We start from the raw sequence: 16,967 nt of genomic DNA, 5'->3' as shown, positions 1-16,967 counted from the left end.
TTTATGCTTATTATTATGCCTCTATAAACATAGAGGCTGCATGGACGAGTCACAGCTGTGGCACTTAAGAAATCTGGCTAAACTAGATAAAGCGGGTTTTGATGAATCAAATGAACCATTTTGATAAAAGTATATATCTACACTACAAGTATTGGGACACCTGACTTTTCCAGCCATGTGTGGTTCTTCCTCTAACTATTACCTCACAGGATGTCTTTAGATGGTTAAACATTGTCCCTTCACTTAAAATAAAAGACTTAAACCTGTCCCAGCATGACAATGCGCGTATACACAAAGCGAGCTTTATAAGGTTATGGTTTACAAGTTAACGTGGACTGCACCCCAGGCCTTCTCACACTACATCAGTATCTGAGTTTACTAATGCCCTTGATCCAGTAGAACATCATCATAGAAAAGTGGAGATTATTATAACCGTAAATGATGACTAAATGTAGAATATGATGTTCAAAAAGCATATAGAAATCTAAAAGCTTATATTCTATATATCGTAATTTCCGGACTATAAAGCGCACCCTTGTATAAGCCGCACCCACTGAATTTTACAAATATTTTTATTTTTAACATAAATAAGCCGCACCTGTCTATAAGTCTACACTAATGTACTTTACACAGGCTTTAACGAAAGACACGTTACACACGGTGTAACGGGTGAAATATGTTGCGCTTCCTTTAGGAGCAGAGCGGTATTTTGGGAATAGCATGCCACTGCATTCTTTTCCGGTATTACTGCATGTGTGGAGACGGAGGAATATGTCATTATTTTTTATTTTTCACAGTTTCTTTGCCTAACCCGTAACGCTGTTGCCAAGAATAATAAAAAAGCACGGGTTTTGGAAACCTGTCTGTGCTTATATGATTTCTGTTGCAACTGGAGTTAGTGAGCTCTCCCTTCACCCAGACTCAACGCGTTACAACGGCTTGTATCTAAACAGTAGCCTACCAAGAAAGTCATTGTTCACTGTCCTACTCCTTCCTTTCACAACTATTTCTCTCTGGAGTTTATCTTTTGTCATCGTTGTGCTTTTAAAAAAACATTTTTTCTCCCGATGCCGTGCAGCTCAGAACACAGGTGAGGTGCGTTTTTTCGTTTCCGTTCGGACATTTTATTGGTCTAATGTTATGGGGTTCAGTTTTTTGGGTTGAAGTTTCTGAAACCTGGAAAAACCCAGGAAAAATTCATAAATTAGCCGCTTCGTTGTTTAGGCCGTGGGGTTCAAAACGTGGGAAAAAAGTAAGGGCTTATAGTCCGAAAAATACGGTACACTAGGGGTGTAACAGTACACAATATTCACGGTTTGGTACGTACCACGTTTTTTAAGTCACGCAAAACATATAATTGCTTGTAATTTTTTATTAAAGCAGTTTATTATTAACTTCATTATTTGAACATTTGCTTTTTTTTATTTCAAATGAAATGCCTGCTTGGTAAAATAAAATATGAAATAATATATATAATAATTAATACTTTATAAAAATAAAATAGAATAAATAAAATGAATGCATACACTGTTTTTATTACAATTATTAAATTGAGTATCAATTAAATTGCCATAACATAAATTGATTAAATAAATGTAAATAAATAGAAACATTTAATTAAATAGTTGTTAGACTTGTTAGTTGTTAATTTGTTAGACCCCATTTGGGTAATATGCAAGTGTGTGTGTTTGTGTGTATGTTTTACATTTAATATTAAATTTTATAAATATATGTTTTACTTAACTGTTCCCCTTATTTCAGCATACTGTAATAAATGTGTAAATTACTTTCATCCTTCATTCATTTAGTCATTCACTCCCTTGATATGTGGAATTGTCAGAATTTTCTCCTCTCCACTTCCTGGTTAGCGGCTAATGCTATCAACATTGATTCTTTAGCGTTTTCACGCATGCGTAAAACAAATCGTATTTCTGGTACAGAGTGAATAGCCAACGAGAAAATTTTTTATTTTTTTTTTCATACCCCTGGCATTGTTGTGTATGTTCTCAAGTTTATTAAAATATTTTTTAAAGCATTTAAAGTGTGAGGCAGATTCTAAACAAACTTGCGGCCCACCACTTTATACATTCCTCAGAAAATTCAGTTTTGAACTGTGTTACGCACATAAAAAGTATTGCATTTGGTACACGTGTACTGAACTGAACTCTCTGTACCGAAAAATTTATGTACAAATACGTGTACCTTTACACCCGTACTATACATGTGTTCCTTTACTGAGTATTTTGCATGAAGTGCAGAGACGTGATTAAGATGTTTTTAATGCCACTCCCATGCACTTTGAAAGACATTCCTGACCCAGTTGTTTTGTTGTACTGTGAATGAAATACAATCCTCACACTGTGGCAGAGTAAAAATGACCTAATACCTAAATAATTACCAAATTATTAACAAAGCGGTTTATTCATGAATTTTTCCTGGGTTTTTCCCGGTTTCACAAACTTCAAGCCAAAAAACTGAACCCCATAACATTAGACCAATGAAATTTCCGAACGGAAACGAAAAAAACGCACCCCACCTGTGTTCTGTGCTGCACGACGATGCCAAAAGATTAACTCCCCAGATAAATTGTTGTGAAAGGAAGGAGGAAGACAGTGAACAATGAATTTCTTGGTAGGCTACTGTTTAGATACAAGCTGTTGTAACGCGTTGAGTCTGGGTGAAGGGAGAGCTCGCTAACTCCAGTTGCAACAGAAATCATATAAGCACAGACAGGTTTCCAAAACTCGTGCTTTTTTATTTTTCTTGGCCACAGCGTTACGGATTAGTCAAAGAAACTTAGAAATGAGCATCAGAAAATAATAAGGACATATTCTTCGGTCTTGCACACATGCAGTTATACCGGAAAAATGTGGGGGAGGCTCCTAAAGGAAGCACAAAATATTTCACCCGTTACACCGTGTAACAGACACTGTCTTTCGTTAAAGCCTGTGTAAAGTACATTAGTTTCAGTGTAGACACCTGCGGCTTATAGACATGTGCGGCTTATTTATGTTAAAAAAAACAACAACAAATTTCACTACATGTCAATGTTTATGGTTATGCATGTGACAAAATTTGCATTTAAAAAACTGTACTCCACATAAGGGGCCATTTGTTCATAAATGATACTGATGGATTTATATTCGCCTTCTTTTCACGTTGAACTCTGCTACCATTGCTGGTTATTAGATGCTCAAATTGAATGCTGTTTGTACTAGCTATACTAGCTAAATCCAATCTAATGATGTGGGATGGACTTCTTTGGAAATGTTCTTTATGGCTCTTTACTTCCTCTTACATTTCATTCATCTCTTATTTTCCCTCACACACAGACACACAGACACACAGACACACAGACACACAGACACACAGACACGGACACACACACGCACACACACACACATATAAGCACGCTGCATCAGAAAGATCACAAAGTACGAAAAATGTCCAGTCAGATGCCTGCTTCCATAAACAATCTTCATATTTAAGATAAAATAAGATAAGACAAGATAAGATAGGATAAGATAAGATATACCTTTATTCGTCCCACAGTTTATATGAATGATTAGATAAATTGGATTTTTTTTTCAAACAGCGAGTCAGCCAAAATTTCTAATGTGTCAGCACATGAAATAGTAATCAGACTTTTACACATTCGCAATATAATGAAGTGTGATAGCTTACCAGACAGACAGACTCTGGTGAGGGAGGGCTGCGTGGTAGCTGGTGATCTCCTAAATGGAAAAGAAGGGTGCATATAATAATGGGCTTGAGCATGTTTATTATATTTCACAGGATATATAAATCTACCACATTCATTTGTGCGCCTCTGTGTGTAATGCTATCAGGGCAATGTGACCTTATCCTTCAAAAGTTATTAAAAGGAAAATAGAAAATAAAGTGTAATATGTAATGCAGTAAATCACGTCTTGCACATACGACTACGCTCTAGATCTTTATAGTTATTCTCAGACAGGATTGATCTTCCTGAATATATTTCCAGTCAGACTGTGAGATTGATTCAATCTCCATCTGTCTGACTCGGGACGTGACAGACTTGATCGGAACCCAACAAACGCCTCTGACAGAACATCTTAATTGGTTTGACGTAGCTTGTGGTAAGTGAAGGGGAAAAATAATCCCTGGGCTCAATAAAAGTGAGGAATCTCCAGCTCTCAGACGCCAGGTGGAAAAAAGTGGTGCGGAGAGTGAAAACGACGCACACGTGGAAAAGGCCTGAGCGGGCGATTAACGTCTTTAAAGTGGTCAAGTGCTAAGTGGAAAGTAGGATGAGGAAATTATCAGATGGGGGTCAGTGCACTTTATTGCTGAGTGATATTGCTTTACGCTGGGCTCATACTGCCCTCTTGTGCTTCATCAAGCACACTGCAGCCTGGGAAATGACCAAGTCAAGTCAAGAGGCTTTTATTGACCAATAGCTTCTGTAGGTTCATGAGGAATAACCATCATCCCTGTAGGAATTGTTCCCTCATGTAATTTACCACAGAAGTATGACTTTTATACCCAATGTGAAAAGTGAAATCAATAAATGGCGTATTGCACAAGAAGTACAGAATTATACGTTCTAGTGCACACAATATCACTAAAAACAATGTGCTCATTGCAAGAGGGCACACAAAAAAGAGGTCTAAAAGTCATTTTGTTCTGAAAATCTCTTTATATACATACATACATATGTATGTATATATGTATTTTTCTGTTTGTATCTTCATAAAGAGACAAACAAATAAATAAGGATTCAATTGGTTAAAACTTTGCTAAAAACAAAAAAAAGCTGGTGGCATTTTATTATAGCTCAAGTGTAAAAAAATATATAGACTTGACCAGAATAAAAAAAAAAATAGTACATATAACATGTTTTTTCACCTTTTTATTTAATTTTATATAAACGTGCATTTACATCTTGAAAAAAAATACTTACTTGTTTGATGTACACTGTACATTAGTCAGCACGGTGAAATTGTTTCTGACACTTCGAAGGCTAGCCAGAACCTAGACACAGACAGGGTGAGTATTCAAATAAATATGTTTAATGGCACAAAATTAAATATTAATGCGCCAAAGTAAACAAGAACAGCCCCCGTCTACTGCTGAGCAATCAAATAAATGACGACAGAGTAACGCGAAGTCGTGTTTACCTGAGCGAAAGGCGTGACAATTAGGTCATCCCCATGCCTAAAAGCAAAACAGGATATGATAACTTAGTTTTCAATTAAAATGTTATCAAAACGAAACCACATGAAGAAATAATGGACAAGTCATTATAGCAAGGTTTGAGGAATGACAGAGTTTCGCTGTAGAGTTATTGGCTTAAAAAACAGGATGTCGACGACTCACTACTTTGACGATTTGCAAATTGCTGGAAAAAGTGTGAAACTGCACACTAATCGCCTTAATCCCTGGGTTCCAAAATATTCTGTCAAAGTACGTCAGAGGGGAAATGTACCTTACGTAATGGCAGGCAGTCAGTGCCAGTTGAGGCCATCAGAGGAAATGCTGCTGGTTCATGCTGCAGCCTGCCCACAATTCCTTCCCCTAATTCAGCCTAATTCAAGCTTCTGTAAGTTTTATGCACTTCTTAAACACATCGCTGAAAGGCTGTTGTGCCTTATCATTATGCTGAATGTTTTGCCTAGATATCACAGCAGGCTATCCATAAGCCTAAAATGCCTTTGGAAACATTCCATACGCTTTCAAATGGTTCCAGCATATATTTGATTTATTGATGTAATTAGAAACATAAGCCAAATGGTTTGGCAAATGCAGCATTATATTTCCATTCTTGCTGTTGCTTCGGATAGGACTACATGGACAGCCTAAACATGCACAAGATTACAAGATATTACTACTTTGTACACGAGTCTCCATCAATAAACAGTTGATAACTTTAAATAAACAGACAATGTTTAATATAATTAAATTCCTGGTTACACAATTGTACTTTTTGACCAATAAAAATGCAGTTATAAAAGGGAATTATTAATAACCGCAATATTTGGAGACAACCAGATGAGGGCAGGTTCCCTTTTGAGTCTGGTTACTCTCAAAGTTTCTTCCTCAAAAACTTTTAGAGAGGTTTTCCTTGCTACCATCACCTCCGGCTTATTAAAAAATCTATAAATGTAAAATACACACTGGCCAGGCATAATATTATAACATCATGACAGGTGAAGTGAATAACACTGATTATCTCTTCATCGTTGCACTTGTTAGTGAGTGGGATATATTAGGCAGTAAAAAAAAATTTTTGTCTTAAAGTTTATGTGTTAGAAGCAGGAAAAATGGGCAAATGTAAGGATTTGAGTGAGTTTGACAAGAGCTAAATTGTGATGTGTGGACAACTGGGTTAGAGCATCTCCAAAACTGCAGCTCCAGTTCCTGGTCTGCAGTGGTCAGAATCTATCAAAAGTGGTCCAAGGAAGGAACAGTGGTGAACCGGCGACAGGGTCATGGGCGGTCAAAGCTCATTGATGTGGGGAGTGAAGGCTGACCCGTGTGGTCCGATCTAAGTGACATGCTCCTGTAGCTCAAATTGCTAAAGAAGTTGAGGCTGGTAATGCTCGACGGTTTAGAAATGTTTTGGCAGCAAAAGGGGACCAACACAATATTAGGCAGGTGGTCATAATGTTATGCCTGATCGCTAAAAATAAAGTTATACCTGGTCAGTGTAAATCCTGTAGTAATATTGTTCTCTACAGTTGCTTTGACAATCTCCTTTTATACAAGTAAAATGAATTGAAATTAACAATATATATTTTTCGAGCCATTACAAAATATATCTATTTTTTCTCACTTAAAGTTCAATCCAGCAATGTATTTGAAAACATTTTGTATAATATATTAACTAAAAGTAATCAAAATACTGTCAAGTACTTTATTTATGCTTCTTTGCAGGTTACTGAGTAATAGATTATAGTTTCTTTTATTATTAACATTATTATTATTTTTATTATTATTATAACTTACAGCTCTGAGGCGACAGAGGAGTTGCGGGACATGGATTTGGGCGAGAGATCGTAGTCGCTGTCTGACCGGTAGAGGAAGGACTCTCGCCGCTGGTTGTGTCCGGTTTGGGAGAAGTTGGGGTGCAGGATAAGCCCTGAGCCAGGGGAGGCCTGTGGATCCAGAGGACTGCATCCTGCAGACGGCCCATTCTCCACATCGAAACTGCAACAGCAAACAAAGCAGACAATCTGCATGAGTGGCTCAGTTCACAAACATTCACAGCAAGACTACTAAAAACACTGGGGAAAAAAAAGATCTTTACGAGTCTAAACACGAATACAAAACACCTATCAGCATGTTTTTGGCAGGTCGGAGAAAACCCACATGGACATAAGGAGAACATAAGGTCAGTAACCTGAACTCAGAAACGGGGGATAACACTGGGGACCATGGAGCTGTGAAGTAGCAATGGTACCTGCTGCTCCAGCAGTTTTACTGACCTTAAAAAATAGTGCCAATTAGAGGAAATAGTCAAATTCGACAAAACTATAGTAACCTATTTTGAAACATGTAGTGTTTAAAAGCTCTAACTTTTTGGGGTAAAGTTGCATAACTTTTTATTTAAAAAAAAGTAAACAAAATAAAATAAGTAAAAAAAAATATTCATCTAATGCCAATCAAAAGCCTTATTAAAAAAAAATCTAAACCTTTAATTTTTTCCCCCCCAAACTTTAATTAGCAGTGCATGCATAATAAGTTCTACACATATTCAGAGATGTCCATTTATAGCAGACTCTATGCATCTCAGATGTTTATATAAGATAGCAAGCTACAGTTCACTGTCTGGAAAAAAGTAGTGGGATGTGAAGTTTGGACAAGTGGTCCCATAAGACAGCATGGTTTTGGAAAGTCTCAGAGCTTCCCGGTAAGTAAGGGAGGAAGCAAGACGCATCCTTGTCCTCAGGAAGTGAGGAGGAGATGGCCATGGCCCACTTCAAACGAGACGACCGGCACTGGAAGCACATCAAGCTTAACTCAAACAAACACTGTTAAAATGTGGGCTTTATCTCAGTGTTTGCTGAAGACTGATAGTATAAGACATTCCCTTTTGAGAGGTCTGAGTTTTAGTGTCCTTGTGGCTCTTGGTTGTTTCAAAGCATGTGTACTGATGGCTTTTGACAGCCCTTAAAGCCACAAAGTAAGAGAGAGACAGCCATGTTATAGACAAGCTGAAGAGCTATGTTTATCTTCTACTTACAGTTTCACAAATGCAAATTAAACTTGGAACTGCATATTAGAGTATGCTTTTGGTATCTGTGTACGCATCACAAGTTTGTTTTATTAAATATTCTAAAATATTAGGTTCATTTCCAACAAGCACATTGTTGTAATTGTAGTATGTACCACTTCGTCCCAGCTGATTAAAACCAACCTTTTGCTCTCACGCTAAGTTCTTACAGAGAACTGACCTTTACAGAAGGTAAAGGTCTACTAAAAGTACAAAGACAAACACACATACACACACTGAAGCCTGTGATAATGATATCTCCTGATACTGAGTCACATGACTCACTTAGTGACCACTACATCGGAGTGAGCTTTGTGGTTTGACAGAGTTCTTGTGTCGACTAAGCTCACACACTTCATTATTCTGCTTACAATGTAGCAACATCCCACTATTGTCATCCGTCCTTCCTGATAGTCACAACCAAAAATGCAGTGGTTCTGAATATCACTGGAAAATGTCCATATCATATTTAATACATAACAGTGAATAGTACAAAAGTGCAACATTAAAAAGTAGGGTAAAGTATAATAGAGTCACGTTGTGCATAGTATGGTAAAGCATTGCATTGTACTGAAAAACAATTCTCCATAGTGTAAAATGGTGCAATAGGGTATGATACAGCATAGTGCGGTATGTTATAGTATATGATACAAAATTATGTAGTACAGTGCAGTATGGAAGAGTATAAATTACAGTATGATTTAATATGGTTTATGATACAGAATGGTATAGTATGGTGCAGAATAATATAGTATCTGATATGGAATGGTGAAGTATGGTATATTATATGATATGGCATGGTGTAGCATGGTAAAGTATGGTATATTATATGAAACGGCAAAGTGTAATATGGTGCATTAAGGTATAAAATAAAATGCAGTTTAGTCTGGTATGGTATTGTATATGATATGGTTATGGTATAGTATGGTGCAGTATAGAATTATATGATACAGAATGGTTGAGTATGTGCTTGATGAACATCTTAATTCAGATTTATTTGCTATTATAATAACCTTTCATTGCCTTCCATGTGAATGATTTTCCCTAGGGTGAAAGGCATGGGCGCCATGCTCCTTCAGTGAAACTTGATTTCATCCTGTCACAAAGATTTCACACTCTGAGTATGTAGGACATTTGTCTGGTCTTTACCTCATCAGGCTAGCCAAAGGTTCCTAAAGCTTTCTGTGCTGTATTGACAGTGTATCTGAAACAAAATCATTACCCAGTTTCCTGCAGATTTCTTGAAAAGCAACATAATATGTTTCTTCTGTAAACCCATTTATCCCAGCTGGAATAGTGAAATAAAAAATCTTAACTGTACCATTCAGAATTGTATTATACCATACTGCATTGTATCATGCTATTGTGTACTTTACTATGCCATTCTCTATCCCCTACACCATTCTCAATTTTTTGTATAATACTGTATTACCATAGCTTAATGTATTGTACCATACTTGTACTATACCATATGGTCACATATCTACCATTCTGTCCCATACTTTTGTATAATGTATGGCACTGCACCACACAATGCAGCCATATACAGTGTTGTACAAATATGCACCATGTTAAACCATATACCGTTATCCTGTACAAAACCAAACCTTGCTGTAGCATATTACGATAGCAGGAAATCGTTTAATGATCTTATTTCAGATTTGTCAATACGATACGTCAAAAAGCTTTAGTAATCTTTGGCTAACTGGAAGAACTAATGACCATCTGTCCTTCGTCTTACGTTCTGTACACGGAGTGTGAGATCTTTTTGATCTGATGAAATAAACTCTTTTAAAGAAGTGACGCCTACTCTTTTCACCCTGGGGAAAATCAATCTCATGGGATGTCCTGTTTTCTGAGTCCCTCTACACCCCCAGATGACAACAGGCTTGAAAACAGATATAAGGAACTAGCAGTCATGACCTTGTCTATCCGATATGCCAAGCTCCCATGACAATAATGCAACTTCTTAAAATAAAGGCAACGACAGTTTCATTATTACGCAGATATATTACATATTGCATTAGTATTACAAAAGTTAATACTAAAACTTATATTCTTATCACTGTCGTAAACAGATAACAATAGAAGGAACTATTGAAAACAATGGAACAGTAGAATATTTTTAATGAACAAATTACTCTGCTACACAATACTATACGTAATATACAGTTGTAAAAGATTTATTGGCAATTTTAATAGCAGAAAATAGCACCCCCCCCCCCCCCCCCCGATGGTACAATGAAGTATTTAATGAGTTGCCACAAGACTTTCTTTTAAACCAATGCAACATAATTTGTTCTGTTTTAGGAATATCTTTTGAAAACTAACTAACAGGTTATTTCTCACACTTTCTTTTAAATAATTATGATTAATGAATGGGTTATTTTTGTTTTCTGGTGTAATTCACAGAAGCCTATACAGCACCTTTACAGCACAGAAGCCTATACAGCACTTGTGGAACCCCGTTTTTTTGGCAAGTTTTCTGATGACAATGTTTGAAGCGGTGTTGATTTATATGATGCCTCAAAATGATAATTCTACAGTATTTTAGAAAATGTGCCCAGTATAAACAAGGAGGTGCTAAAAGCAATCAAAAACCTGTTATTCTCAGCTTTACAGACTACTATCTTGAATTGCATTTGGACATATGAGTGTAAAATTTCAGTTTAACTCTTATAACAAGGCTTAAAAAACTATTAATACATGGTTAAATTATGTGTTGCAGGCACGCACGCACGCACGCACACACACACACACACACACACACACACACACACACACACACACACACACACACACACACACACACACAGCAAACAAATTACTTTTGTTTCCTAGTCTTCTATCATTTTCATCAGACAGTAAAAGCTGATACAATGGTATGACTGAACAGATGCTAAAATAAGAGATGCTGCTAAATGATATTATCAGGACATGCGTGTAGGAAACAAAAGGTCAATAACTTTCCATCCCTTAAAAAAGCCACCTTCTGCACTGAAACACATAACAATACCGTCTTCCAATAACTTGCACAAGAAGCGTACAGGAATGTGTTCTGAGTAAGTATCCTGTCTACAACCCATTTTTGTTCTAGGTAACTAGCCAGGAAAGTCATGAGAGATTCTTATGAATTGTTCTGAAAATGTGTGTGTGTGAAAACCTATATACATATTACTCCAGTATTAAAGGCACAGCTGGTAAAACATTGCTTTAAAAGTTAATGGAAAAAAGGGCTCTGTTGTTAAGTAGGTTAATGCCAAAATTAACATCAGTGAACATCAGTGAATGTGGTAGGTACAGGTACCTGCTTGAATCATGCTTATGAATTGCCATGTATTGAGCTAATCCTGTTATATCAGTTTTCTTTTTGGCTATATCACACATTTATAACTACTTACAGCCCAACCAGAAAATCTTAGACAGTTTTTGCCATAAACCCAGCAGTTAGAAGTTCATTTTCAGCCATGGGTTAGTAGTAAACAAAAAGTCTGACATCTGAGACTAGCGGGTGGCTCTCAAACAGGGGGAGGGAGAAATGGATCAGACATAGTCTCAGATAAATGTTTGTCGTTTTTCATGACATCTTCATCATATTTGAGATATCAATTCATGAGACATGTGGCTCTGAACTCTGGATTGCTCCAGGACTGATTAAATGAGGGAAATGTATATTGAAGACACTTCATCCATCTATAACTTGTCTTTTTGGGCAATATCAACTTTTAATAATCGACAGTAAAGCTCAAAGTGTCTTCTTTCCAAAAATATCTAAATTGTTAATTAATTTAAAATTAGGTAAAAACAAGGAAATTGCAACTAGTGTTTACACTTTTAACACATGCGCTTTGACCTATGACAATTAGCGCCAGTAAACCCTGCTTTAAACAGCAAAGAATTACAGCTTATGCCGTTTAAACAATTATGCATAGCCGGGAGCCTGAGACAACATCTTCAGTCCTGAAACGGATGTCCACATTCTCTATCCTGTCAGTCAGAGTGAGACTAACCAATCACAGGTGTCCCTACTAGTTTATGTTTACAGAATAGTGGAGACCAGCTCAATGCTTTATGACGTTGCAAGTACAGCTGGGAAAAGATACAGTAGCTGAGGAAGGACATGTCAGCTTTTACACTCGCAGATAAGGAGCCTCAGCTGTTGGAGGGGAATGACCTAAAACTAAACAGTGCAGGCAAAATGTGTTGCAAAATCACTTTATAATTACAACTTGTTGCTTGCTGTATTATATTTAAGCTTTCGAATTTTTCATTATTCCACATTGCTAAACAGGTGAAGCTTAATAGCTTTTATAAGAGATTAAAGTGTCACAACAGATTTCAATAAGGGCAAAAAAAAAAAAAAAAGAAAAAGATAACTATTAAACAAAGCGACAATCTATTTATTAAACATACAGTCTTGTGGAGCAGATTAAGCCGTTTGGAGAACTGGTCAATACCATTTTATGACGTTTGCAGGTTTGACACATGACTTTGGGGAAGATGGGGACTTTCTTAGCCAGAGCGAAGCATTTGTACATCTGTGGGAAATGACCCATTAAAAGAGAAACCAGAAAGATAGAAAAGAGAGAGAGAGAAAGAGAGAGAGAGAGAGAGAGAGAGAGAGAGAGAGAGAGAGAGAGAGAGAGAGAGAGAGAGAGAGAGAGAGAGAGAGAAGCATTTTACAAATGTGGCCCAGGAAAGAAGTGCTGTGAGCTTTGCTTTAAATGGCATGAAGTTACAGCATGGGGCAAATGATTTCACTTATTATGAAACAGTGTAATGCTTTTTGTATGACATACCTTAGTCTGCAGAGCTCCCTGAATGGCACTAGTCTGGGTACTCTGTGTGTGTGTGTGTGTGTGTGTGTGTGTGTGTGTGTGTGTGTGTGTGTGTGTGTGTGTGCGCGTGCGTGTGGTAGGAGTAGCTGTGTGTATGGGTTTAGGTGCACATGTTTTACTCCTCCACTGAATTACACCACTATTTGCCATTTGACTATTTGCCGATTCATAAAAATGTGCTGAAGTATAATGAAAGTGAAGAAAATAAGCAAAATATGGTTATGTGCTGTACATCAACATAGCATGTAAACAATCAAAAATGTCTAACACATGCTGTCATGTGCGCTCCCCAACAAGCTTATCAAACAGCCCATATGGTCAAAATGTGAAAAAGTGTCTTAAATCAACACTGTAAGCAGACATGCCTCTAAAATATTTACACTCTATCAGACAATTATGAAGGACACATGAAGCACAATAGAGCACTACATATAGCAGCAGACCTGAAGATAAACCGGTTTCTATCTCAAACCAAATGTGTGTTCTAGACCTGGACCACCACTAAGAACTGATATTCTATTTGTCGGCATGTTGTTTTAACATCCCAACATCCAAGTTCAAATCCCACCACCACCAAGCTGCAAGTGCTGGGCCCCTGAGCAAGGCCCTTAACCCTCCCCTGCTCAGTTGTAAGTCGCTCTGGAAAAGGTTGTCTGCCAAATGCCATAAATGTAAATGTTTCAATAGAGACCTTCACTAAACAATGCAGCATTATAAGCGCAAACACATCGTGCGTATGTATATATGTATGCACAGATACTACGTACGTGCACACACACACACACACACACACACACACACACACACACACACACACACACACACTGCAAATACATAGAGAAAAGATCATAAGCATAAAAAGCTCATTATGCTAACATCCGAGATAGCATTATAATAGTATCCATGGTTACACTTATAGGATTAACCGTCTACATTCCCAACTGCATTGTATTACATGGAAAGCGGCTAATATACAGTAAAACACAACTACCAACAAGAGGGTGTTGTGAGACCACAAAGTAGATTCTTTTCCTAAAACAGCATGCCATGGAATGCTTTATTCCTTTTACACTACAGCAATATGCACAGTACATTCTATTCTTATATGGTTATGTTTCACTTTGTTGAATATTAACAAAACAAGTTAGTTCCAGTAATCAAATGTTTATCTTAGTGCTGTATTCATACTTTTGTTTTATCTCTCTGACGTTAATAATAATACATATAAACACTCACACACAGCTTCGGGTTGAAGAGCAACAATATCCAGCCTGAAGACGTTCTCTTGTCAAAATACCGAAACATAAAGCTTCATCGCTGACTAAGCATACTTTTCAAATACAGCTAAAAATCTCTCCTTATATTATACAAAGCAACACCAGGGCAGTGGTGGTTTAATAGTTAAGGTTCTGGGTTACTGAACATAAGGTCAGGACTTTTGGTCACTTGAGCAAGGCACTTAACCCTATCAGCTCTGTAGGCACCGTACCATGGTTGACCCTGCGCTCTAACCAGAACCTCCTGAAAAGCTGGAATATGCAAAAACAAAGGAGGTGGTAGCTCAGTGATTACTGATCATAAGGTTGGGGGTTCAACCCCCGATATCACCAAGCTGCCAGTCTTGGGGTCCTAGAGCAAGGCTCTTAACCCTCCAGGGGCACTATATCATGGCTTACCCTGTGCTCTGACCCCAGCTTCCTCACATCACTGGGATATGTGTAGAAATAATTTTACTGTGCTGTAAAGTACATGTGACAAGTATTAAGCAACTTTCCTTTTTTCCATACAGATGATAATCGTCCATTTACACATTTACCATGCAGCACAAATCCTTAATGATTATAATAGAAATTGTAAATGTTTTAGAGTTATAATGTTCCCATTAATACATAGTAAATCTATTTGTCTTGCAGCCAGCACTATTATCTGAGGTGCTGCTACAGTAAATGAATGAACTCCTTCTGAACGGGGAGAAGTGAGAATTTAACACCACTATTAAACTATATAATGTAATGTATGCACTCTGATGTGATGTGAGCTGAGAAGCAGAGCCAAAGGAAATACTTTTAATAATCAGAGTCAAAGCTCTACTCTTAGAGCAAACGTTACAATCTAGAAGGGGTTTCTGGCTTGTCTGTGTGGTGGAACCCTTCATTTTTTGTTTCAAAATGTGCATTACTTTATAAATGCTGCTGTTTTAAGTGAGAATGTTACACAAAGACTAAACAGCAAAGGATTGTGAGATCAATGTACAGCATATGTATGCACACAATGTACATGTATGCACACACACAAACACACACAATTTTTTTTTATACCAATACATCACATTATGGTTGCATATTTATACTACCTACATAAGACATATCCCAATGTCTAGTATAAGGCATACATTTAATTTAATTCATTTAAATTACATTAAAATGTAATTACATTTAAATTCTATTTTAATTCAATCAATTTCATTTTCATTTACTTCTACTGCTGTTTAAAAGATTCTGGTTTGTCTTTAATCCAAGTATAAAATAAATGTGTGCATTTGTGTGTGTGTGTGTGTGTGTGTGTGTGTGTGTGTGTGTGTGTGTGTGTGTGTGTGTGAGATTTGTGCTGCCATATTGACCCTAGCAGAGTGTATTTCCGCTCTGCACACAAGATACGTGTTGTTTCTTATGATTCAAAATATGACAATCGCCACAGTAGATATTGCTAATGTAAATGACATCACAAGCTAAACACTCATACACATGCAGCTGACAAACAATCTCGTCTTCCATTAAGGGCAAAACCTAATCTCTTTTAACCCCATGACCTTGTTTTGATTGATGATTTTAGGCACACAGCTAAGGCTGCAATAAAAAAAAAAAAAACAGAAGTCACAGGTGTGCTACACACTCCCTGTCATGTTTGTGAAACTCGGGTTTGTTTTTGAACTGAAACTGAAGTGTGACGTACGGGAATGAATTGCGCTGCAGCTGTGTTCCCACACTGGATTGACGGCTGACTCAAAAATCTATTCTGCAGATTAGACACCGGCTTACGATTACATAGAATACAGATAGATTAGGAGAGGGAGAGAGGTAAAGAAGTAAATGCGGATGGGTTGTAAAGAGTCCTCTTGCTCCACTTGTGCATGGGTTGGCCTAGTTTCGTTTGTGAGACTTTAACTTATGTGCTGTGACACTCAGACGCATGACAGACAAACATGCAGAACAGCCTAATGCACAACAGAAGACATGGAGTGTGAAAGTGAGAGACAAACAAAGACAGAAAGCAAGAGATCAAGTATGAGAAAAGTGTAAGAAAGGAAAGTATTCTGACCTGAAGGTGGAGGCGTGCAGCCTCTTTACCACCTCTTCACTAAAGTCAAAGTAAATCCTGCCCTTGTAACAGGGCGAGCGACGGTACATGGCCCTGAGACACACCGCTGCACTTGTACACACACACCAGCGCAGCATCAGACCAGCATGACTACATACACATACACCCCCCTACACACAAAGCCCTCCCACTGAGCTAAGCTCCATGCTGTAGCCACTTCCTCCCAATGCTTCACCATGAGGCTCTCAGAATCACATAAGTGGGAGGGGAAACAGGGAAACAGTCACGCTCTCTAATCCGGGGCCGGACACTGACTGGTGGCTCTGCACTAGGTGTGACCTTTTACATAAAGGCTGACAGGTCGTTGATGTAGGTAATTAGAATACATGTCAGAAATGCATTTTAGAGCTTCGTAATAGCCCTGTTTATTTTTTTCTCCCCGCACACGCAGCTGCTTAACCAACCAAACATGTTTCACAGGCTTTTTCACAACACAATGCAGGAAGAAAAAGAATTCCCCTGTGAGCCATGCTGGAATGCTCTTGGTTTAAAGTGTG

At 37.6% G+C, this 16,967-nt stretch overlaps 1 protein-coding gene across 6 annotated transcripts in view; it reads right to left on the bottom strand.

The window, feature by feature from the left end:
- pde4ba (phosphodiesterase 4B, cAMP-specific a) overlaps window positions 1–16,967 on the bottom strand; it is a 171,362-nt gene that overhangs the window by 42,287 nt on the left and 112,108 nt on the right. For 5 of the 6 annotated variants that reach the window (XM_083566847.1, XM_083566848.1, XM_083566846.1 and 2 more), the window contains 4 exons: window positions 6,988–7,188; window positions 5,160–5,196; window positions 4,943–5,013; window positions 3,685–3,734 (listed from right to left, as the gene is read on the bottom strand). In XM_083566847.1, the coding sequence (XP_083422973.1) occupies window positions 3,685–3,734; window positions 4,943–5,013; window positions 5,160–5,196; window positions 6,988–7,188 (359 nt within the window). Of the gene's footprint in view, window positions 1–3,684; window positions 3,735–4,942; window positions 5,014–5,159; window positions 5,197–6,987; window positions 7,189–16,410; window positions 16,559–16,967 lie in introns of those variants that run through there. The other variant, XM_083566850.1, reaches the window with a different exon arrangement.

This window comes from Silurus aristotelis (genome assembly GCF_946808225.1).
Source record: "Silurus aristotelis genome assembly, chromosome: 2".
NCBI lineage: Eukaryota > Metazoa > Chordata > Actinopteri > Siluriformes > Siluridae > Silurus > Silurus aristotelis.
This window is presented reverse-complemented; position numbering and strand designations above follow the sequence as displayed.